At 32.8% G+C, this 25,542-nt stretch overlaps 1 protein-coding gene across 4 annotated transcripts in view; it reads left to right on the top strand.

Annotated features, from left to right (window-relative positions):
* LOC143042207 (uncharacterized) overlaps nt 1–16,504 on the top strand; it is a 175,917-nt gene extending 159,413 nt beyond the window's left edge. For 2 of the 4 annotated variants that reach the window (XM_076214473.1, XM_076214474.1), the window contains exons 7-11: nt 1,741–1,803; nt 2,375–2,434; nt 4,815–4,913; nt 11,638–11,736; nt 13,910–16,504. In XM_076214473.1, the coding sequence (XP_076070588.1) occupies nt 1,741–1,803; nt 2,375–2,434; nt 4,815–4,913; nt 11,638–11,736; nt 13,910–16,398 (2,810 nt within the window). In that variant the 3' untranslated portion in view covers nt 16,399–16,504. The remainder of the gene's footprint in view (nt 1–1,740; nt 1,804–2,374; nt 2,435–4,814; nt 4,914–11,637; nt 11,737–13,909) is intronic. The other 2 variants (XM_076214475.1, XM_076214476.1) reach the window with 1 other exon arrangement.
* The last annotated feature ends 9,038 nt before the right edge of the window (nt 16,505–25,542 follow it).

Below are 25,542 nucleotides of genomic sequence, written 5' to 3' on the forward strand. Positions count from 1 at the left end.
TTCATGAAATAAATTGAAAAGTACCACCTAGAAACATGGAAAGTACCAGTCAACATGAAAGATAATGAAACCCCTGGGCTGTCAAACAGTGTCCGTCCATATACATGAAAACATTTGAAGAAATATTTTCCAATTAGATATGTTGATTCCTGTGACTTAATGAGAGTTGAGTTTAATTTTCACGATTTGAGCTTTTCTCGTTATTCAGTTAAAGCCCTTTCCCAAGAATTAATTTTTTGATGAAGTAATCCGTTTGTGTACAAAGGGAAATAACTCATTTTATATTTAATTTTTTTTAAAAGACATTGTATTAATGATAAATGATATTTTTGATTATTTTCTTGTTTGTGAAATTTTTTGAAGAATTTTGTGATAGGTTTGTTTGTTATTCTGTAAAAACTAGTTGTATCTGTATAAACTAATTTTCTTAGTTCTATATTATATTTATAACAAAAATATGAAATGAACTCCTTTAATTAAATAATTATCCATTTTTATTATAGGATATATTTCATTACATATAAAGATGTTACATTGATAGATAAGTTGTAGACCTGTATTAGTTTGTGACAAATGAAAGAAAAGTTATTTAGAATTCTTAACTATATTTGACTATAATTTAAAAATAGATATACTGTACATTGTGTTACATGATGTTACAATTTTAGAGAACTATCTGTTCAAATGGAAATAACCCTTCAAATTTGCAAATATCGTGTTCGTTATAATTAGATCAGGGAAATATAACATCATATATGATTATAATTGGAGTGACAGATTTATTTAAAAAATTTCTGTTTCCTGATCTGTGGGACTGTATAAATAATATTTGAATTTAACTGGCCATTTTTGACATTTTTTAAGATAATTTCAGATAAGTTTTATAGATTTTTGAGAGAGTTATTATATTAATGATAAATAAAATTATATGTTTTTCAACTCTTCTTTTGTATATTCATGCCCGCCCCGTAATAGGTAACTGTCCAATTTGTATGTTTTAGTCATTTGACTGCAGTCATTTTGTGTCACAAACCTTTTTCTGATCAAATATTCAATCACAATCCAAATACAAATAGTTTAAATTAAAAGTTGTGTCCATACTTGTTTAACTGTTCTAGATAAGACCTCTGCAGGACAATCATGTTTGCTGACACTCGATTACAACTTGTTTATATGGTGTTCACACGCTTCAAAACTGAGCATGCATATATATATATACGAGATGTATATATATATATGTATATATAAAAGTATGAAATTGCAACTAGACCATGCACATTTGAAGAGACACTTGAACTGACCGACTTCTTCTACACAAGGGAAATTTCCCTAAAATATGTTATTTTACATGAATTGATTTTTACATGAATTTCAAACAATCTTTGACATTCTTGTAAATATCACGTGCAAATATAAATTGAGGAAACAGGAAATTCAAATAAATTTTCAAAATAGAGTAATGCAAATAACATCTGAATCTTCAAATTTAATAAATTAAAAAGAATTATTTTTCGTGCAATTCCCAAATCGTGTGAAATTTATGTGATATGTCCACATGATTTATATGTACAAGCTTGACAGGAAGTTAATGTCAGACATACATATTCACCTTACCATGATTCCCTATATCGCAAATAATTGACCTATACAGGGAAATGTCCCTCACGTAAATGTATGTGATGCAGTGTCCACTAAAAAAAAGCAAAATTTGGGACTAACTGTAACTATTATCTTTTTTAGCATATAAAAATGCACGTGTTGCAGATCAAGGAGTTGTAAAGTGGACGCTAGCAGCATCAATACGTAAGCCAAAGGTTTAAACGAATGTGTTTTTCCCCTTTTTATCTAAACCACTGTTTCACAATCAAACAATAAATATTAATATGACATTTTGAATTTCTTATAGTTCTTGTTTGAATATGTTATTTTTGTTGGGTAGTTGTTTTGTTTTACTTTGGTATTTATTTAACATTAATTTTAACGGATTAGTTGCCGTTCTGGTGACGATTTTGTTATGTATTTTTTTTCTGAAATGCATCTTTTCTCTTGTCCTCTAACTGAGATAAAGCTGGCATGGTTGAGATCTTAGACAACTATTTTAATCTGGATATAGCTGTTTCCTTATCAAAAGTCAGTAAGTGCTTCAGTGCAATTTTATTTATGTACCTTTTGTGATTTAGCTACTTCTGTATAAAGTGGTAATTTTAGTCGATGTCTGTTAAAACATGAATGATAAGTGATCATTATTGGACTGGCTATCTAGTATGTAATATTTTATACACTTTTCAATGCATGAATTACGCTGCTACATTAGTATATGTTTTTTGTCATATCATTGAATTTGATGCAGATGATCAACATATACCTCTTTCCGTTTCAGTATTGGCTGTTCTAGGCATATTCTGTTTCCTCAGAAAGAAATGCAAAGGCACAGGTTTGTACTTTTATCTTTTTTTAACACAACACATTATCAAAATGATTATCACATTCATAGAAAACACATTTTATGCAATAAATATATGAATTTATGTGCTTTGCTTCTATAAGTGATGCTAAAACAGATATTTCACCCATTCAAAAAAAATAGCTGTGAAAAGTTTTCTTTGAGACTCAACAATTTGACTTTTTTATAATTTGACATTACACATGTTATAAACGTCTATTACAAAGTCCAGCACAAAATCTAATTCATAACAAAGTGAAGATGGGTTGATCCTGTTTTGTAAAAGATGTACGTCTGAATGTTGTCAAGAAAAGAATGGAAAGAACAAATTTGAGATGATGGTTTGATGTTGATGTTAGTTTGACACGTAATCTTGGAATACTGAGAAAAAGAACACTCAATCTATAACTTCATGGAAACATTAAAACCACATTAGGAAGACAATGCATATCATTGATTCGTTGACATTGTGTCTTCTGCGACTTGAAGCTGATATGTAACTCAATCTTTTGGGGTCTTCTATTAAAGAGTTCAATTAAGGGAGATAATTATATGCCACAATTTAATAGAAAATTGAGAAAGTTCATGCAGAGAATCCCTAAGTTACCTTGACCTTGGGCTTCTCGATGTTACTCTTGATAAATATTGATGAGGTGTTGTACTTTCTGGATATATTTTTTTTAATCAATTATGTTGTCGTAGATTTAAGAAAAATAGCATTGAAATTATGGAGTATGGAGATATAAAATTCGTTATGAAAGCCTTTGATCAATGATTATCAAAACAAATATTGGAAAAAATTTAAAAATAATTAAATTGAGACAAACAGTTTCTGTTGAATTTTTGACACTTTTCTTAATGCAACATTTTAGAAATGAGAAACATTTAGATTTCATCAAATTACAAACTCCCGAAGAAATTGGTCTGAATTATTTGCATTGTTTAATTTGACCCACAAAATGGGGTTTTATAAAATGTAGTTTCAATCAATTTTAGGGAAAAGCAAGATGGTTTGTGATCTTCCCTCATAAATATACACAAACTGTACGCTATATACTGTTATATATCATCGAATGAAGCATGCACTGGAAAAAGTAAAATCCAAGGAATTGCCGCCATGCAACGTTCACATGAAGTCATCCTTTAGAAATGATCAAGTGAAATATATGTTTCAAGCATTCACTTCTTAAAAAATGAATATTCAGCATGGACTCATTTCAAATTGTTCTAAATATAGGAAGAAATGATACAAAACATCTGTTATTCGATTACCAAAGATGTGCATTGAAGCAATTTAGGTACTCATCATTACAGATTCCTTGATCGTTTTGGAAGTTGGTTCATTTTTTTTTTATTTCTGTCGCGACTGCGACTTTTAGTTCAAACGCAGGACATAAGGATCATACATTTCATCGTCATCGCCGCTTACGTGCACACATGTTCACTCTATGGCTAAAGCTTTTAAAATTTTAATAACTTTCTTAAAATATCAACGAGTTCTATCAAACTTGGACAGAAACTTGTTTATGATCATAAAATAGTATCCAGAAGAAAATTTTGTGGCGTCTGATAGCTTTTAGTTTTACATATACTTCTATTTTAAATTGTGCACAAAGTAACAAAGACAAGAGTAACAAGTTTGAGCTTTCTAAAAAGCTATGGACTGCTTCGCACTATTATAATTTATGGTAATATGTGTGCGTGTGGTTGTTGATTTAGTATTGTAATGTGGTATTCTAAGATATTGATTGATATAAAATGGATTTTCTTTAAAATTGTGTGTTATACACACTGACACATGCTTTTAAAAGTTTTGAATTACTTGTTGAAAATGTTTAAAAAATATAATTTACACGACTCTTGTGGTGTGTCTCTCTAAAGGTGTGCCTAGATTGTCAAGAGTTATAAAATATAGATACTAGTAATGCATTTTTGTGAAAATTGTATAGGAACATTGTGTTGCCAAACAAATCGTGCATATTGCAGATTAACAAAGCAAATTAACCCGCATCAATAATTGATATTTCAATATTGATATTATCTGTGACATATATGCATAAAAAACGAACTTGAATTAATGACTGTTGATCGAAACTGAAATATAAATAGTTAATTTTCCGGCATTTGATATCTAATCCTGAATGAGTAAAGTCTGTAATATTTATCTCAGCCGAACCATAATGCAACCAATCAAAACAGTAATAAATTCAAGATGGCGTAAATGTCGACTGATAATAGCTCCGCACCGTGATGCGAAGCAAAAAGAAATGACCAATTAGTTGTTTTTTTTTGTTGGAATTTAGCCACAGAACTAATGGCAATAAACTGAAAAAAAATAAAATAAACAGTATAATGTACATTATGTTTTTAGAGATTGACGAAAACCTTGCTACTTGGAAAGCCATTGAACAATCGACTTCTGAAAAACAAATTGAAGAAATTAATATTGAAGCACAAGAGTTAGAACAAGGTAAAATATGTTTGCACTATATAGTTTACAATTTTGAAAAAATAAATTTTACAAAAAAATCAATATTACTCTGAAGTTCTTTAATAGTAGTGAAATAAGAAAGTTGTTCAATTATTCCATGCGTCTGACATAATATTTCGGATTTACATTCATCAAGAACTAATGGTCATAGCCCAAAAAATAAAAATAAAAGAGTTATAACCAGATGTTATTTGTTATAATCTTTGTTTTTCTTTACATAGTAATTTTTTTCTGGTGTCATACGTTTCATTCACACACATATATATATTTGTAGGATCCTTTACTATAGATAATTTAGCTGATCTGTAACAATAACATCTTCATGCCTTATATATCATGTATTGTAGTACGCCGCTAGATTAAAACTGACGAGGAAAGGTAACACACGACCACTGAAAGCTTTATTTTTGTAGAGCCCAGGTGGTCGTGTGGTCTAGCGGGACAGCTGCAGTGCAGGCGATTTGGTGTCACGATATCACAGTAGCATGGGTTCGAATCCCGGCGAGGGAAGAACCAAAAATTTGCGAAAGCAAATTTACAGATCTAACATTGTTGGGTTGATGTTTAGACGAGTTGTATATACATTATGTACACAGCCATGTATCACCATCATTGATGGCGATCCGATGGATACATCTGTTGTAGAGTTGTCACTGACTCAGACGTACAGTGGAGATCACTTCTAACCTCTCATTAGAACTGTCAGAATATTCTGTCATAGAACTGTTCTAACCTGTCATAGAACAGTTCTACCTAGAACAGTTCTACCCTAGAACTGTTCTAAGTAGAACTGTCAGAATCAGTTCTAGGTAGAACTGACTAAATCAGTTCTAGGTAGAACTGACTAAATCAGTTCTAGGTAGAACTGACTAAATCAGTTCTAGGTAGAACTGTCAGGATCAGTTCTAGGGTAGAACTGTCAGGATCAGTTCTAGGTAGAACTGTCCAAATCACTTCTAACCGTAGAACTGTCAGCAGAACGGACTTAATCAGTCAGGACTGTAGAACAGTTCTAAATGACGTCACTGCAGTAAGGGCACTTTAGAATTTAGAAGAAATAAATCACTTCCAATTACTTTGCTATATAAAAATAGCAGATTTTCTATATTTTTTACTAATCAAACGACTTTTATTACGTTACATGTACAAATATCGAAGTGAATAGAAGGTTATCCAACTCATCGGAGATATTTTTATAAGATTGCATACGGAAACATCATTGTTTACGTTTCTTCGTTCCCCGTTTTTAACAGTCTCCTAAATAAAACTCTACATTTAATTCATGGAATTTTAATCGTAATTTACCTTGTTTGCCTTGGATTTACATTCATTTATAATTCTGTTTTGACAAATGTTCAAACGAAAATTGTACAGTGGATGAATTATGGGATATTAATGAAAAAAGTGTTGTGTAACGTAAAAAAACTATATACATTTGCACCATCTCGTCTTAGCCAAACTTATCCATAACGATTATATAAATAAATGATATCTGGGAGTCTGGAACTCAAACTCAGAAAAATATACTGGATCTGAACATGAATGAAACATTTGCCCCTGGACGTTCGGCTACAAACAAAATCATGCATTTTTCTTTGCCTTCTTCAAATTATATTTACAGTATACTATTCCAAGAAGAGAACTTCCCATACATGTACTTTTTATTTTATTTTTAAAATAAAGTATACGAATCAGTTATGTGAGTGTTGGGTGATGCCATTAAATAGTTTTGTTTTAAAAAAAAAAACCATCACAAACTACTGACTTAAACATGTTAAAAAGTCACTTTAGCATGTTTAATGACGGTTCATTATTATGGATACAGAGAGGAAATAACGGCGCGCTAAATTCTTAGATATGGTATAAATACACCTTGTCGCAATTTGTCTGCCATTACTGGATATCACACAGGTTCCCGTAAAATTTTGACGTCATAAAACAAAATATCTGACGCCACAATGGAAAAGTCATTGTTGTATGCTTCAAAAGTTCAAGAGGCCGGGTCAGCCAGGATTAGCAATAAGGTGTATTGTGTTTCAAAGTTGGTGTCATTTTTATCATACGATCCGTCCTCACATAGAAATAACATTGGTTTACCATGTTTACAATGAGGCCATATACATGTATATTTACATGATAAAGTGTAAATAAGTTCAGTTTGGTTGATGCGGTCAAATAATTTTGTTAAAACAACACTCACTCAGTCTGATATATCGAAACCACTGAAATTTGTTTACAATTCAATATTTTGAATAAAAAGAGGACTTGCTGATATTCTAAATTGATGTGGAAATTTTTGTAGCCAATGTGTTCCAATATTCATTGATATTGCTGTCATTTGAATTATACAATCCATCGTTACTGGTATATGAATTACCATAAGTGTTTTAGTATGCGGCTATATATATATTAAGATTTTCATAACAAAGTGTAATTATACCCCCACTTTAAAAAAAGGGGGTATACTGTTTTACCTCTGTCTGTCAGTCCGTCCGTCCGTCAGTCAGTCCGTCAGTCAGTCCGTCAGTCAGTCCGTCCCATGAAACTTTCGTCACATTTTTCTCAGGAACTACACATCCACCCTTTCTGTAATTTGGTATCAACATTTATATATGTCAGCCACACCGTGTGATGCGTTTTCAGATTCATCGCTTAACAACTTCCTGTTTACCGAACACTTGTCTGATTTTACACATGATAGCCAAGTTGAAAATTTTCGTCACATTTTTCTCAGGAACTACAATACAAGGATTTCTGAAATTTGGTTTCAGGATTTATATAAGTCAGCTATACCGTGTGATGCGTTTTCAGATTCATCACTCGACAACTTCCTGTTTACCGAACACTTGTATGATTTTACACATGATAGCCAAGTTGAAAATTTTCGTCACATTTTTCTCAGGAACTACAATACAAGGATTTCTGAAATTTGGTTTCAGGATTTTTATAAGTCAGCTATACCGTGTGATGCGTTTTCAGATTCATCACTCGACAACTTCCTGTTTACCGAATACTTGCATATTTTTACACTATTAATATTATCCACTTGCGGCGGGGGTATCATCAGTGAGCAGTAGCTCGCAGTTTCACTTGTTATGGTCAGTTTTGGTTGATGCTGTCACATATGGTCAGTTATGGTTGATGCTGTCAAATATGGTCAGTTTTGGGTGATGCGACAAATAATTTTGTTATATATTCATGAGTCAGTCTGAGATATTAAAACTACTGAATTTAGTTTACGATTCAAAATTTTGATGAAAAAGAGGACATGCTGGCACTATAAACTGATGTGAGCATAATTTTATTTTCCAATATTGCTTTCATTTTTATTAAACAATCCATCCTGATATAAAAATATACATGATTTACTTTGCGGCTATTAAGATTCACATCATGTTCATAATAAAGTGCAAATATGGTCAGTTTTGGTTGATGCGGACAAATTATTTTGTTATACCAGTCAGTCTGAGGTATGAAAACTACTGATAGTTGTTTATGATGCAATATTTTGAATAAAAAGAGGACATGCTGGCATTCTAAATTGATGCAAATGAAATTAGGTAGCATTGTGTTCCCATATTTCTATCATTTGTATTTTCATGATTTTACAATCCATCCTTACATAAAAATATTACAGATTTACTATGCGACTATAAGAGTTACATAAAAAAGAGCAAATATGGTCAGTTTTGGTTGATGCGGTCAAATATGGTCAGTTTTGGTTGATGCGGTCAAATATGGTCAGTTTTGATTGATGCAGACATATAATTTTATCACATGATTACATGTTACTGTCAGTCTGAGGTATGAAAACTACTGACATGACTGATATTTGTTACTGATGCGATATTTTGAATAAAAATAGGAAATGCTGGCACTCTCAATTCCAATATTGTAGTTATTTATATACTACAGTCCCTCTTGACCTAAAATTATAACTGAATTACTGTGCAGCTATTTAGATTTACATAAAAAAAAAGCAAATATGGTAAGATTCGGTTGATGCGGTCAAAAGATTTTATTATACGACTCAGTCTGAAGTATGAAAACTACTGATATTTGTTTATGATTCGATATTTTGAATAAAAAGAGGACATGCTCATTGGCTGATCAAGGGGGGGGGGGTTCAGGAGTTGGAACCCCCCTTTTTTTACAATCAATGCTTTTGAATTTGAACATATAGTTGGAACCCCCCCCCCTTTTTTTTAAATGGCTGGATCTGCCCCTGCATGCTGGCACTATAAATTGATGCGAACAAAATTTTTTTCCAATATTGCTGTAACTTGTATAGTACAGTCCCTCTTGACCTAAAATTAAAACTTAAGTACTGTGCAGCTATATAGATTTGCAGAAAGACTGAAGAGAAAATAAAGTCAGTTTAGATTGATGTGGTCAAAAGATTTTTGTTAAACAGGTCCGTCCGAGGTATGAAAACTACTCGTAAACAGATATTACATTTGGTTAATGAGGATAATTTTGTTATGTGATAACGAGCCATCCTGACTCCCAGAATAAAAAATGTAAAACAATTCAAATAATAACCCTCCGGCCCCCCCCCCCCATAATACTAATTAACGGCCTAATTTATGTACAAAAAATGAAAAAAAAAAAATTTTTTTTATACTACACATCAACAAAAGAAAATCACTGAATTACGGGCTCCTGTTTTGGAACAGGCACTGACATACATGCAAAATATGGCGGGGTTAAACATGTTCTCTTGCCGATTATAAATTTGAAATAAAACCGGCAAAATAGCAAAACTCTATATAATATTAATCGCTATTTTGTCGAAGCCTTTATATTAAGACAAATATTTCTTAAAACTTATAAATCAATTCTAGCCGTAGAATTTATAAATCAATTCTAGCCGTAGAATTTATAAATCAATTTTAGCCGTAGAATTTATAAATTAATTCTGGCTGTAGAATTTATAAATCAATTCTAGCCGTAGAATTTGAAATCAATTCTAACCGTAGAACTGTTCTAGAAGTAGAACTGACCAAATATTTGGTCAGTTCTAGCTAGAACTGTCTAAAACTGTTCTAGGGTAGAACTGTCAGGATCAGTTCTAGCTAGAACTGTCCAAATCAGTTCTAGGTAGAACTGACCAAATCAGTTCTAGCTAGAACAGTTCTAACCTAGAACTGACTAAAAGGTGTCAGGCTGACAGTTCTACATACTGTTCTAGAACAGTTCTCCTGACAGATTCTGACAGAATTTATGAGAGGTTAGAACTGATCTCCACTGTACTTATGAATATAATTATTTTCTGTGACTGTATATTACATTAATTTGTAGGATCCTTTACTATAGACAATTTAGCTGATCTGTAACAATAACATCTTCATGTCTTATATATCATGTACTGCAGTACGCCGCTAGATTAAAACTGACGAGGAAAGGTAACACACGACCACTGAAAGCTTTATTTTTGTAGAGCCCAGGTGGTCGTGTGGTCTAGCGGGACGGCTGCAGTGCAGGCGATTTGGTGTCACGATATCACAGTAGCATGGGTTCGAATCCCGGCGAGGGAAGAACCAAAAATTTGCGAAAGCAAATTTACAGATCTAACATTGTTGGGTTGATGTTTAGACGAGTTATATATATATATATATATATATATATATATATATATGTATATATATATATATATATATATATATATATATATATATATATATAAAACATAATGAAAAGAATATCTTACTAAATTGTTACTTTCGAAGTGCTTTTAACATGTTTAAGATATACCTTTATCAATAGTGGATATATCTAAAAACACTTGAATTAGGCTAAGGATGTTTTACCACTTAAACAAGTGACATATGCTCATAAGAGACCTACAAGAATAACAAATCCATTTTAGGTCAACTTTGCGTGAGGAACTTCAAACTTTAGTTTGTATGCCCACGCCGTAGTGGTGGGGGCATTAAGTTACATCCTTGATTGACACGTGTCGGTACGTCCAAAAATTGTTTTCTTTTGCCGCCACCAAATATTATGAAACCTGTAAATAATGCTTATTACTACAATGTTTATCGTTCCGGAGTTTTGCCCCTTTACAAATGGCAAAAATACACAAAATGTTAAATTTGGGTAGCTTCATTCTACGGTTCTTTAGTTCAATATGTACCTTTATAACGTTACCTGTAAAAGGGACACATTCCATATTTATTTTTGATAATTTATCTTTTTATCATTGGGGAATTTTATTGCAAAAACATATCGATACCAAAGCATCCACTACTTAGCTAATAATACATGTGGGAACGAACAGTTTATCAGCAGCGGCATAACATTTTCACTAATAACTTGACACTTTAAGATCACCAATTATAATCTAAATAGTTTATATAATATATAGTAGGTTGTGTCATGTAAATCAATGTTAATAGCTTAAAGATGTATTGATAATAATATCATTTTTATGAGCTTATTTTTAGTGAAACATGATCCTTTTTTATAATTTAATTTTTGGGGACAATAAGTAAGAAAACAACATAATTCACGTCATTACATAGCTTTTAGGTTTACATAGACTTATACCTTAAATTGTACACAAGTAACAAAGAACTGGACAAAAACATTTCAAAATGGTTTTGGCATATAGCGACAGAATAAATATATGTAGTAATATAGGCATAGCAATGAGTTTAAACAAACGTATCCTAAACAGTATTTTGTACATTGTATTTTGTAGAGGTTGATGAAAACATTGTTACTGAAGAAGCCATTGAACAATCGAGTTCAAAAAAACAAATTGAAGGAATTGATATTGAAAAACAAAAGTTATTACTAGGTAAAATATATTTGCACTAGATTCTTCACTATTTTAACTAAATATCATAAAGAAAAATTGTAATTGTTTGATGCTAACAACCTACATATTATTTATGTTCACGTTTAGGTTGGGTGTGCAGTATGTCGAGTTTTAATCCTGTATTTGTGAATCGATGTTTTGCATTGCATAAATTATGTAAAAATGGAATACATCTTAGATTAAAGATTCAATATGATGTCAGTTTATTTGAATATTAATGTAGGTTTGGTATCACCTACACAGTTGTAAATGCCATAGGGTTCACAAATTTAAGTCCTTATCTAAAAGTCTAAAATGCAAACAAATCTAATGTGGGCATGTAAATCAATAGTAGACTATGACAGATTAGATCACTTATTTGGGTTAAGGCTAAAATGATAGTATTTATTATCAGTTAGTACATGTATGAGTGTTTCTATAAAAAAAAATGTAGCTGCAAATCTACATAGTGCAAGGCATCTAGATGCAGTTAACATGGTCAATTTGAAAACTAAATAATCAAATACCTATTCTCACATGTATGTAAATCAGAGTAAATTCAGTTGTATCCTTAACAACTGAACCTTTTTGAATTGGATAGAATCATTTAGTAGATGGTAAAATTGTTTTGGAATCATTTTGTTTGGATGTATTGACCTAGGTAAGATTCGTCAACGAAATATATTAATATTAAAGTACCAAAACAATGTACCGTGAAAAGAAATTTCACCATTCTATCTGAAAAAAAAAGTCGGTAAAATAATTCAACCCTCATTTCAATATTACACAAAGAGTTAGGTCGAGGGAAATATGTAACAGGTAAACAACCTAATTTTGATCAGGATCTCAGGATCAAAGCAATACTTTAAAGAACAAAAAAACCTCACCAAATATATTAATCTTAAAATGTACTCAACAAGCGCATCTCATCTTCAAAAGACTCATTTGTGAAAAAAATTTAAGGTATAAAGGCTTTGCCAAATAGAGTTGAGAGATATCAAGACCTTCATCAGATTACATACTTAGCAAATACAAAAATCTGAAAAGTTTAGCATTTTATGATATATATGTTCCGGACCATATGAGAATTTGGACCATACGCGTATGGTCATGACCATATTTATGCGTAGCGTGAAATTTATTACCACACGGTAGTACCATAGCTTTTCTGCATTTGTACGTCATGGTTGTGCATGTTCCTTCGCAGATACATTTTTTCTTTCAACTGAAAAGTTAACCTTCTTAGCAGCTTCGTGCAGTGAAACCGAGGTCTTGGGAATTCCATAACAGTTCTTTCAAGAAATTATGAAAAATATCTTTCTAAGTCGACATGTTGCCATTCTAGCATAATAACAAATCAATAATTCTGTATAAAATGTTTTACTATAGTTGTGACTAGTGATTAAAATCAAATGCGTGAAACTGCTTATTTTTATTTAGTTATAAATCTTTTTCAAAAAGACATTTTTATTAACGTGACAACTAGAAATGCCATACCTTATGAAGAGTTAAGTAGTGACTATAAACTTGTTAATTACCCCAACCATATGTGTATATACCCATACGATCATGACAATACGCGTTAGTCAAATACTCATATGGCCCGGAACATATACATTGTACCTCTATTTAAATACAATTTCTAGTATTGGAAAATCTGTGTTACACTCATATTGCTTGTTAGTTATGTTATATTCCACAAAACACAACATTTTTATTGTGTTCATATTATCATTATAAGTACCCTACTGGACTTTAGGTTTTCAATCTGTCCGTCTGTCTGTCCATCCGTCAGTTTGGCAAATCAATTTCCCACACATTTTTTTTTAATTGTAATTGAAAATATTGATTTGATATTTAGTGTATTTTATTTATCATGACATGTTACATATCAAGTTGGAATTGTGTTCCGGTCTGATGATTTTGTGCAGAGTTAATGTCCTTTGAATTAGAAAATTCAATTAAATATACAGTTTTCCGCACTTTTTTTCGTCATGCTTGAATATATTGGTTTGATAATAAGTATATAGTTTACACAATGAGTTATAGTTCAATTTGCATTTTGTTCCAGAACAATGAATTTTTAATCGGAAGGAGCCTATGTATTGCCATGCAATACTCTCAGAATGGTTGTTATTTTTCTAGACACGTAATTATTACTTTTCCTTTACAGAACTGCAAGAAAAAACGCTATTGAATTGGTCCAACGAACTTGCTAAGTTTGTTGTAACAAAAACCTCGCAATACATATATCAGGCTATCAAGACGGACCAACTAGTTGCTATTATAGGATCCACAGGGACGGGGAAATCAGCATGTGCCAAACACATAGCATTCAGATTAAAGAACGAATATGGTTATACAATTGTGTCTCCAAGGCAGCCGTCAGATATTAAACAATATTTTTTACCAGGTACAAAACAAGTATTCATAATTGATGATTTCATTGGGAAAAATGCATTTGATGAGGCTGAAGCAGTTTCATGGGACGAGGGTCCATTCATTTATAAGATTCTAAGTACCAATGATCAATCTAAAGTGATACTAACTTGCAGAAAAACTATATGGAATCCGGAAATATGCGAACGCTTAAGATTATCAGCTTCCACATTCGATTTACATACAGAGAATATGAGATTAAATCTGTTAGAAAGACGGACCATCTGTGAGACATATCTCGAAAAAAATACTTTAGATGACAAAATAATAATGATGTATCCATTTCTGCCTTCCTTATGTTCGATCTTTTCATCCGAAGAAGCTGGTAAGGTAGAGGATTTTTTTACCTTTCCCATTCAATTCATCGAAGAGGAAATAAATGATTACAAAAAGAAATCACCAGTATGTCATATTTCATTAGCTGTGCTCGCTATCAAACAAAAAATTATTCGAAAATCATTTTTAGCTGGAAATGATCGCCACTTGATAATAGACTTGATTTGGGAATCTGGATCTCAAGTACGTCCCTTGAGCGAACTTATTCATGTTATTGTCAGTCAACTCACTGCTTTGACAGACTCGTACGTTAAGGTTGATAAAGGCTGTTTCGAATTTATCCATGAAACTATGCAAGACATAGTTCTTTATTGCATTGCAAAAACATTTCTAAAGTCAGTGCTTAAGTACAGTAAAAGCGATGTGATTAAAGGAAAAGTAGAATTGGCATGCATAAAGAATGATCAGACTGGTCCTGTTATTGAAGTTGGATCAGAATATGAAGATGAATATTTTTCACGTCTTGCAAGAGACCTCAGCCATGGACAGTTTGCGGATGTTTTTGAAAATAATCGAAATTCCTTTCCATTATTCAGACAGAAATTTTTAACATACTTAAAAAATAATAAACAGAATATTCATTTTAAAAGTGATTCAAACGGTTCAACTGTTCTTCACGTTCTTTCATCGTTGGGTTATAGTGATTATGTTTCTTATGTTATTACCTTGGACACAGGAATGACTAATAAGATCGATGCAAAGGGGAACACACCTTTGCATTTAGCATCCATGAGTGGTCACCTTTCTGTACTTAAATTGCTAGTAGGAAATGGTGGGAATGTTGAAATGTTAAACAAGGAAGAATTATCGCCTTTTTTTTATGCATGTGAAAATAATTCGATTTCTGTGGTTCATTATTTGTTAAATTCAAAGAAAGACTTTGTTAAGATCAACAAAAAGTATATGAAGAGGGAAAACAAAAGTGTTCTTCACATAGCCTGTCTAAAAGGTTATATCGAAATTGTAAAAATACTGCTGGACCATCGTGCTACTGTTGACATACCCGACGCAGGAGAATTAACACCGTTACATTTGGCATGCTCTAATGGACAGTATAAGACAGCTGAGTTGTTACTTAACTCTGGAGCTAACGTTAATGCATTGGACAAACTAGGAAGGACGCCTGTGTATCATGCATGCACAGGGGATTATAAAGATATTGTGAAACTTCTAATTAAAAGAAAGGCAAACATAAATAAAAGCACATTAAACGGTTCTACACCTTTGCATGCAGCCTGTGAGCATGAGATTGTAGACATTGTGAATATTTTATTGAACAATGGTGCAAAAGTAGATGTACAAGACAGAGAAGTGGGTACGCCTCTTCATTTAGCATGTAGAAAAGGAAACGGACGTATCGTACAACTTCTAATTGACAACAGAGCTTCGATTAATTTGAAAACAAAAAAAGATAAGATGAGACCCTTTCATGAAGCTTGTCAAAACGGACATCTCAATGTTATAGAAATTCTTTTGGAGAATGGGGTCAACTATGAAAAGCAAAATGAGCAGGGATGGACAGGGCTTTTCTTCAGTTGTGCAAACGGAAACAATCATATAGTCAAGACAATTCTGAGTCGTAAGACTGACGTAAATCGTGTTAATCAAGACAGGATAACAGCTCTTCATATTGCTTGTATGAAGAATCATGAAGATGTTGTTAACACATTGATCAATAAAAAGGCGAATGTAAATGTAACAGACATTCGAGGCGAAACATCGCTTTATAAAGCATGCTTCAACGGTAATATTGAAATAGTTAAGATATTGCTCCATAGAGAAGCAGATGTTAAGATATGTAGTTTCCGTGGGCTGTCGCCTGTAGCCATTGCAAAGAAAAAAGGGTTCAATGACATTGTTGCTCTATTGGACAATAAACATAACTGATCACAATCCATAAATACGTAAACTTGTTCATAACAAATTGAAAGTGAACATATATTTCAGATATCTTGAGTTAATAAAATTCCATCCTAGGTGTTACTGCAAAAAATGTCTTTATTTATCACAATTTTATATTGGTTACATTACATATTTGTTCTGTCAATACAAAAAGATATTAATTAGGCTTGATATTTACATAATATTTTTTTTAAATTATTGCATAATAAATGATTTTTTTTTTCTTCGATAAATTGAATTAATGTTTAACTCGATTTAGAGAAAATAGATAGTTTGAGTAAATGTCAAGAAAAAAACATCTAAATGATAAGATGTTGAGCTCGAAAAACAAACTTAAGGAGGCTCGAGGGTATAAAAATTTCAGAAAAAAATTAAACATTTGTTTTTCATTACAAATTTTATTTATTACCTTTTGTAGTTGTTACTTTATCATATGGTACAAAAAACATTCAAAACAATTAATTCGTGTTGGCCCCAAATGACTTTTAAAATGTAAACATCATTGAAAAAGTTCCAAATTATCTCCCTTTGGTGGAAAAATGCCATTTTTTGGCTTTAGAATTGAAATATCTCTTTTAACTCATTGGTGACCTATATTTTTTAATATAATTTCGATATATGCTGTACTTAAAACTAAATTATTGTAAAATTTGAGCGATTTCTGTAATAAATTTCTTTTTTTATTTCGATATTACCTTTATTTCTCCTATTAGTTCAACAGAAAAACAAAACACTTTTACAAAGATGTATGCTTCTTTCGAAGGCAGATTGTGAGCGCAAATGAACGGTGACCCCATTTTTTTATTTTATTTTTCTATTAACTATAAGATAAAGTTCAATTATAGAAAAATATAGAGATATCCTATATAAATGATTTAGACCCGCGAACCCCCTTAACTCAAATATAACGATAAAACTCTACTTTCGCCAAAAAAAAAAAGCTCACAGTAACAGAAAGTATGCTGAGGGTATTTAATATGTAGCAATTGTACCTGACCATATCGGGAAATAGGTATTTAGTCGGATCTTAACACGTACTTGTGATTAGTTTAAAACCGGTTTTCGATAAAAATATACGAAGAAATGTCAAAATGTTCAGGACTTAATTAAATTCGTATTTCGGTAAGATTGTGCAAGCATACGATTATTATTGCGTCTTACACTTTGAGAAGCGAATAATCGGTAACTACTTTATTCAAATATTGTGTACTAACGTTAATTTTGAGCTATGAAAGTCAAGCGGCTCGAGAATTTTTCTGAGAAAGTTTTAAAAAATTGCAAAGAAATATTTTTACAGTGGGTTAGCTTTCATTAGTCTTCACTATCTATAGATTAACAACTTTTGGTTATATTTATAATTCAGAATCATCATTGAAGGTGGAGCACGATTGCGCAGTTAATTAATTATATTGATGTGCCATTTGTATGCAAGAGTGACATTCCATGGTATTATGTGCCAATTCGAAAAAGTTATGCGAGTATTGTCTCCCCTTAACAGGTTAAGTTTTTTATAATTATGTTTAGGTTTCTGATATAATTTTGAATAATTACAAAATGAATCAATGCAATATATTTCAGTTTTTGTTATTGGTGTATCAAAACCATTGATGTACGAATATAATTTCATAAATTTGAAACGTTTAAAATTATTACATACCAATATAAAGAACTGTTTATCATTTTAGAAAAAGACTATGAATGACAATCGAATTCATTATCTTCCCTTCATGATAGATTGATTGGGAAAAGAGCCTAAGTTATCTAATTGTGATCACAGAGAGGGACTAGCAAGTAAATTTTAATTGTAGCTCATTCATTGTTAAAACAATTTTCCACTTTAAATGAATGTTACTTTATACAAATATAAGGACTTAGTTAGCTGAATCTACAATTTTTTTTAGATATTATGATTTTTTATTGCAATAGATTAATATGCTATAATATGCCGATAAAAAAAAATCACTAAACGTATGTGTCACTAAAGTTTAAAATTCGAATCATTTACTAGAATTGGCTGTTATCTTGGATAAGGTTGGAGGTTCTCATTGGTTTCCTCATTGATTTCCTCAAGCAATGCAACAAATGGCCACTAAATATTATATCACAGTGTGCTGAGAGTGGTGGAAAACATAAAGAACCAACGAATTCTATAATCTTTAATATTGCGATTTAACAAACAGTATACGAAGACAAAACCAAACACTACAAAAAACGTAAAAATAATCACTTGTTCGTCCTTGCTCTAAAATAAAAACTATACAATTAATATATACATAGGTGTTCTTTAAATAAAACAGATAATATGCAGCAACTGGACAACACCATACCATTAAATTATAAAGTTTATCAAAATGTTTATTTAGCAAAAGAGACTGAATGCTAATGTCTAAATGTGTTGGCTTTGTAAACATGCAAATAGCTGAATGCGAAGGCAGTGGTATAACAACAATAACCTTTAAGTCAGTTTCAATCACCGAGGTAAATCTTTTTAAACTAATAAATGTACTTGGGCAGTTGTAATTCATGATCATTTATAGAATTGTTTTGTACTATGAATAGATCCAAATAATAGGATAATCCCTTACTAAGCACATGAATTACATACGTAAAATTGATTTGTATCGATATATGTACAGTATCTAATGCGGGGTTTACACATTATTGCTCCCGTTTGAGATCAGACAGCGATAAGACACGAAAAGTTAAAAAGTCACATTACTATCCTCAATTATCTGGAATGTCCCATCATTGTCTGAACTCAGTCGTTAAAGTTCGTTACAGATTCCTACGGGTCGGGAATGGTCCGGATAGTTCGGGGAAACTCAGCCGATTTTTCTAGTCGGATTACATGTACAAACATGACTATGTCGTGACAGATTCTGATGTATCGGATCAAAATCCTAACAATGTTCAGTGTTTTCTGTCCGGTGGAACGGGAATGATCTGGACAAAGTTTTCATTGCTGTTTTTCGGCCGATTGAGCCCAGAAACGCTTGGAAACGGTTGAATATCGACGGTTCCTAAACAAAAGCTGATTTTTTTTTCACAAATTTTAATTAAAGTTTGAATTTCCATGCACGGTTCACCGGATCTTGATCAGACTTTTTATTTTTTTTTTATCGGGAATGGTCCGGTCAAGGAAGGCAATAAAAATCGTGAATATGTGACCCCAGCTCAATATACGGGTAAAGCGATTTAAATCGGTTAAATGGGCTATTAAGCTGGGGTCACACATTCACGATTTTTACTGCCGTACCTGACAGGACCATTCTCGATTAAAATTTGTAAAAAGTCTGATCAAGATCAAGCGAAATTGTCCCGATAATCCCGTTCTCAATCCGCTTCTAATCCAATTTGTATCTTTCGCCAGGTAAAGTTCGACCGAGTCTGCTACGACTGCGTCCCGATTCTACCGAATGTAATCCAACAGAGATCAGACAGTGACCAGGCAGGGAACCGACGATAACGAAAATTATCCGTTCGAAAACTATCGGCATAATCGGGAGGAGCAGGTACTGTCGGAACGTAATCCTTTCATGGTCCGCTCTATATCGCATTGCAAACGGCTTTGTCTGGTCTCGGTCGTATATGGTTTCTGTACTTGTCGGGACTCTGACGTGGGTATCATTGACGAATTTCGTATTAATAAAGGGACTGTTCCGGAACGGTTTCGGCAAAAACGGATCGCAATCGACAAGATCTGGATGCAATCTGGACTCAATCGGCAGAAAAACAGCAATGCAAAATTTCTCCAGATCATTCCCGTTCCACAGGACAGCGTCCTGAATACACAGAACATTGTTAGGATTTTGATCCGATACAGCAGAATCTGTCACGACAAAGGCACGATTGTAATCCGACTAGACTAAATCCAATACCGTATAGTCAGCTAATTAAAAAAAAAAGTAAAATCACAAAAATACTGAACTCCTGGGAAAATTCAAAACGGAAAGTCCCCATGCAATCAAATGGTAAAATCAAATGATAGAACACATCCAACGAATGGACAACAACTGTCATATAATCTACTCCGAAATGACAAATGTTAAACAAATCAAACGGGAAAAATAACGGCCTAGTTTATGTACAAAAAAATGAACGAACAACAAATATTTTACACGACACGAAAAAACGACAACCCCTGAATTACAAATACAGACACATGCACACACACTGTGGTGAGATCCCAACCCTCCCCTCACCTGGAACAGTGGTGTAAAAGTACAACATACAATTGTTAGAACGAACTGTAAAAATCAGTTGAAATCTAACTCATCAGATAGCCTCAAATAGAAATACTACACTGAGTGGACATGACCGGGTACTCTCAACAACAAAAAGACACAGATACATTTAAGTCTGCCTTAAATCTTGACTTACATCCCAATTGTTAACTTTCCATTTTTATGTAACAACATTCAAGCAGCTCCTGAATACGATATTTAATTATCTCCCAATTGATACGATATTCCGATGCTTGTATTTTCTATCATGATTTATTTAATAGAGATTTTCTGCTCACAAAGTAGGTATTAAACAAAGAGTTACAAATAGTACAGTTAAAGTCATCCTTTCGTATATTTTACGGGCATAGTGTTTGACCGTTATTGAATATCCGTTTCACAGATGATAGTGGATGTGCTCATTATCTTGTAGCAACAATCCCATTCCCTTTTCCGAATTAGACTCATTACCGGGTTGGTACTAACATGAGCAACACGAGGGATGCCACATACATCTATGGAGCAAGATCTGCTTCCAGAGCACCCCTAGTTTCGATGGAGCTCGTGTTGCTTAGTCTATATTTTTATATGTTGTGTTTTTTATACGTTTTTTTGTCTGTTCTTCTTTTCTGTTTTAGCCATTACGTTGTCAGTTTGTTTTCGATTGATGAAATTGAATGTCCCTCTGGTATCTTTCACCCCTCTCATAAATAGTTCCACTTTTACATCTCTTAATTCTTAATGATAACGTAGTTATAAGAACCCAAGACATTTCACAACGCAAAAAAAAATAAAACGGGTAACCAACGGCACGTCATTACATGATTTATGTACAAAACAATATAGCCTTTTTGTGCTAATGCGGCGTAAAGCAACCAACAATCAATCAATCAATCAACAAAACAATAACAAAACAATAAGAGAAAAACAAATATGATGGTCAGAAATTAACGAAAACTACTAAATAACTGGCTCTTGATGTGTATATTCTGACGGCCTATTGGAATGTAAACACATGCATTACATTGTTATATTTATTCTCAAAGCTGTGACACACGGTATTAAGATAACCCTTATACAAATGAATCCGGACGTTGACGCGTTCGAAGCGATAATCAGGACAACATTTGTGATGACAACAATTTCAAATGCCTCTCTAGAACTCATTTGAGTATATATCATTATGTTAATGTGCATGTTAAGTTATCTATTCAATTATACAGTTGTTGCAAGTTTTAGATAGTGTATCGAATGTTTGATAAAACTGCTAGATACAATACGCACAGTCATGGTGCAATTTCGTACCTTTTATGAGGTAAACAATGCATAATATCTTTTAGCACATAACTTTTGCGTATAAATACATAAAGCAGTAATTAATAACTACACGTTGAATTACTACTTGCCTTCAAATGTTCATTAGAACCTGGAATAAAAGCAATATCATACTCATATTTTTTTTCTTTTACTGTACGGTTCGTCTCATCAAACGTGACGAGTTCGTTGCTCGTTTTTGTCGAGCCTGCAACTTTTGTTGCAGAAAGCTCGACATAGGGATAGTGATCCGGCGGCGGCGTTAGCTAACTTCTTAAAAGGTTTATATTTTAGAAGGTGAAAGACCTGGATGCTTCATACTTTGTATATAGATGCCTCATGTTACGAAGTTTCCGTCAGTCACATGTCCAATGTCCTTGACCTCATTTTCATGGTTCAGTGACCACTTGAAAAAAAAGTTCAGAATTTTTGTAATGTTGAATTCTCTCTTATTATAAGTAATAGGATAACTATATTTGGTATGTGCGTACCTTGCAAGGTCCTCATGCCCGTCAGACAGTTTTCACTTGACCTCGACCTCATTTCATGGATCGGTGAACAAGGTTAAGTTTTGGTGGTCAAGTCCATATCTCAGATACTATAAGCAATAGAGCTAGTATATTTGGTGTATGGAAGGACTGGAAGGTGTACATGTCCAACTGGCAGGTGTCATCTGACCTTGACCTCATTTTCATGGTTCAGTGGTTATAGTTAAGTTTTTGTGTTTTGGTCTGTTTTTCTCATACTTTATTCAATAGGTCTACTATATTTGTTGTATGGAATGATTGTAAGGTGTACATGTCTAGCGGGCAGATGTCATCTGACCTTGACCTCATTTTCATGGTTCAGTGGTCAAAGTTAAGTTTTTAAGTTTTGGTCTTTTTATGTAATTTTATATGCCAAAGGTCAGCTATATTTGGTGTATGGAAATATATTATGATCTATATGTCAGTCCCGCAGATTTATTTGACCATGACCTCAATTGCACGGTTCATTGCACAGTGTTAAGTTTTTGTGTTTTGGTCTATTTTTCTTAAACTATAATAAGTAATAGGTCAACTATATTTGTTGTATGGAAGCTTTGTTAGCTGTACATGTCTGCCTGGCATGGTTCATCTGACCTTGACCTCATTTTCATGGTTCATTGGTCTTTGTTTAGCTACTTGGTTAATGTTAAGTTTATGTGACAGTTGTAATAAAGCTTTATACTTAGGACTATCAACATAATATCAATGATTAGTAAAGAAGGCGAGACATTTCAGTGTGTGCACTCTTGTTAAATAATCACTGCACAATTCGTTGTCAAAAACCGTCACAAATCCCTTTATTTTTTAAGGTATTCTTGAAGGCATCGGCGACCCTTTTCTGTATTTTATTGTATATTTCTATCTGTAAACTTGACCATAAAATATCAGTCATCTGAAGCCAAAATTGCAATGTTTTAACCAGCGTACATCTTACAGGAGTTTTTATATTGGAAATAATGACTTTCAACGTTAATCCAGATGAAATAAAGTTTTCAAAAATATAGTACAGCCAATAAAACTTCAATGACTCTTACTTTTCACAATTTGATGCTCTTCCATGGCAAATGATGAGGTTGGTCCAAGTTCGCATTAAGTAAAGCAGCCATGGGAGCTCGTTGAACTTTAATTGCCGAATGCATTAGATGGTATTCCAACTGGGGTTTTTTTGTTTTTTTGTTTATTTTTACAATGTAGATGTGTTATGATGGCCAATGAGACAACTATCCACCAAAGTGGGCATAAGCAATAATGTTATAGTCCAACGTATGGCATTTAACAATGAAGAAAACCTATACCGCATAGTCGGCTATAAAAAGAACCGATACAAAAAAATGTGAGATTTAAAACGAGAAAACAAACAGCCTATTTGTAACTACTGAATTATTTATTAACGAAAAACAAATGACAGAATGAGATCTATGAAACAAAATTGCATTACAGGCTCCTTACGTCAGACAGGCATATACAGAGTACGGTTGGTTAATCATGTGAGCCTCAACCTTCTCCCTAATCTGGGACAATGGTGTAGCAGCACAACATGATAAAAAAAAACTGTACAGTTCGCTCAACTAAAAAAATCGGTACAAGGCACAAAAACAATACACCTAAAGTACCGAAATAAGAGTAAGTGTAGTAACTGATAGTTATTTCGAAGCCAATTATAACTTAAAAGTAAATCAAGTTATTTAGTCTTTGAAATTTTTAAATATTATTTATCATGGGAAAACTTCGCAATAATGGCTTTAGAACATCGAAACAAGTAAGAAAACTTGTGTCCATTCGAGAGGGTCAACGAAAACGGTATTTTGAAGAGGACAATTCGTTGTCAAAAACCGTCACAAATCCCTTTATTTTTTAAGGTATTCTTGAAGGCATCGGCGACCCTTTTCTGTATTTTATTGTATATTTCTATCTGTAAACTTGACCATAAAATATCAGTCATCTGAAGCCAAAATTGCAATGTTTTAACCAGCGTACATCTTAGGGAGCTACCATTTGATTTTTATGGGGGGGGGGGGGGGGGGGGGGGGGGGGGTAGGATGAAATTTGAAAAAAAATAGGCAGGACAGGAATTTTGAGCAAAAAAAAAAAGGCAGGATGAGACACTTGCAAAAAAAAAAAGTCAGGATGACAATTTAGGTAAAAAAAGTCAGGATAAACTAAAAAAAAAAGGCAGGACCGAATAGAGTGAAAAATAAAAAGGCAGGACAGAGATTACAACTAAAAAAAAATGCAGGACAAAATTTTTCATCCTAGCCCCCCCCCCCCCCCCCCCATAAAAATCAAATGGTAGCTCCCTTACAGGAGTTTTTATATTGGAAATAATGACTTTCAACGTTAATCCAGATGAAATAAAGTTTTCAAAAATATAGTACAGCCAATAAAACTTCAATGACTCTTACTTTTCACAATTTGATGCTCTTCCATGGCAAATGATGAGGTTGGTCCAAGTTCGCATTAAGTAAAGCAGCCATGGGAGCTCGTTGAACTTTAATTGCCGAATGCATTAGATGGTATTCCAACTGGGTTTTTTTTGTTTTTTTGTTTTTTTTGTTTATTTTTACAATGTAGATGTGTTATGATGGCCAATGAGACAACTATCCACCAAAGTGGGCATAAGCAATAATGTTATAGTCCAACGTATGGCATTTAACAATGAAGAAAACCTATACCGCATAGTCGGCTATAAAAAGAACCGATACAAAAAAATGTGAGATTTAAAACGAGAAAACAAACAGCCTATTTGTAACTACTGAATTATTTATTAACGAAAAACAAATGACAGAATGAGATCTATGAAACAAAATTGCATTACAGGCTCCTTACGTCAGACAGGCATATACAGAGTACGGTTGGTTAATCATGTGAGCCTCAACCTTCTCCCTAATCTGGGACAATGGTGTAGCAGCACAACATGATAAAAAAAAAACTGTACAGTTCGCTCAACTAAAAAAATCGGTACAAGGCACAAAAACAATACACCTAAAGTACCGAAATAAGAGTAAGTGTAGTAACTGATAGTTATTTCGAAGCCAATTATAACTTAAAAGTAAATCAAGTTATTT

The sequence above is a fragment of the Mytilus galloprovincialis genome, chromosome 8 (genome assembly GCF_965363235.1).
Source record: "Mytilus galloprovincialis chromosome 8, xbMytGall1.hap1.1, whole genome shotgun sequence".
In the NCBI taxonomy this organism is placed as follows: Eukaryota; Metazoa; Mollusca; class Bivalvia; order Mytilida; family Mytilidae; genus Mytilus; species Mytilus galloprovincialis.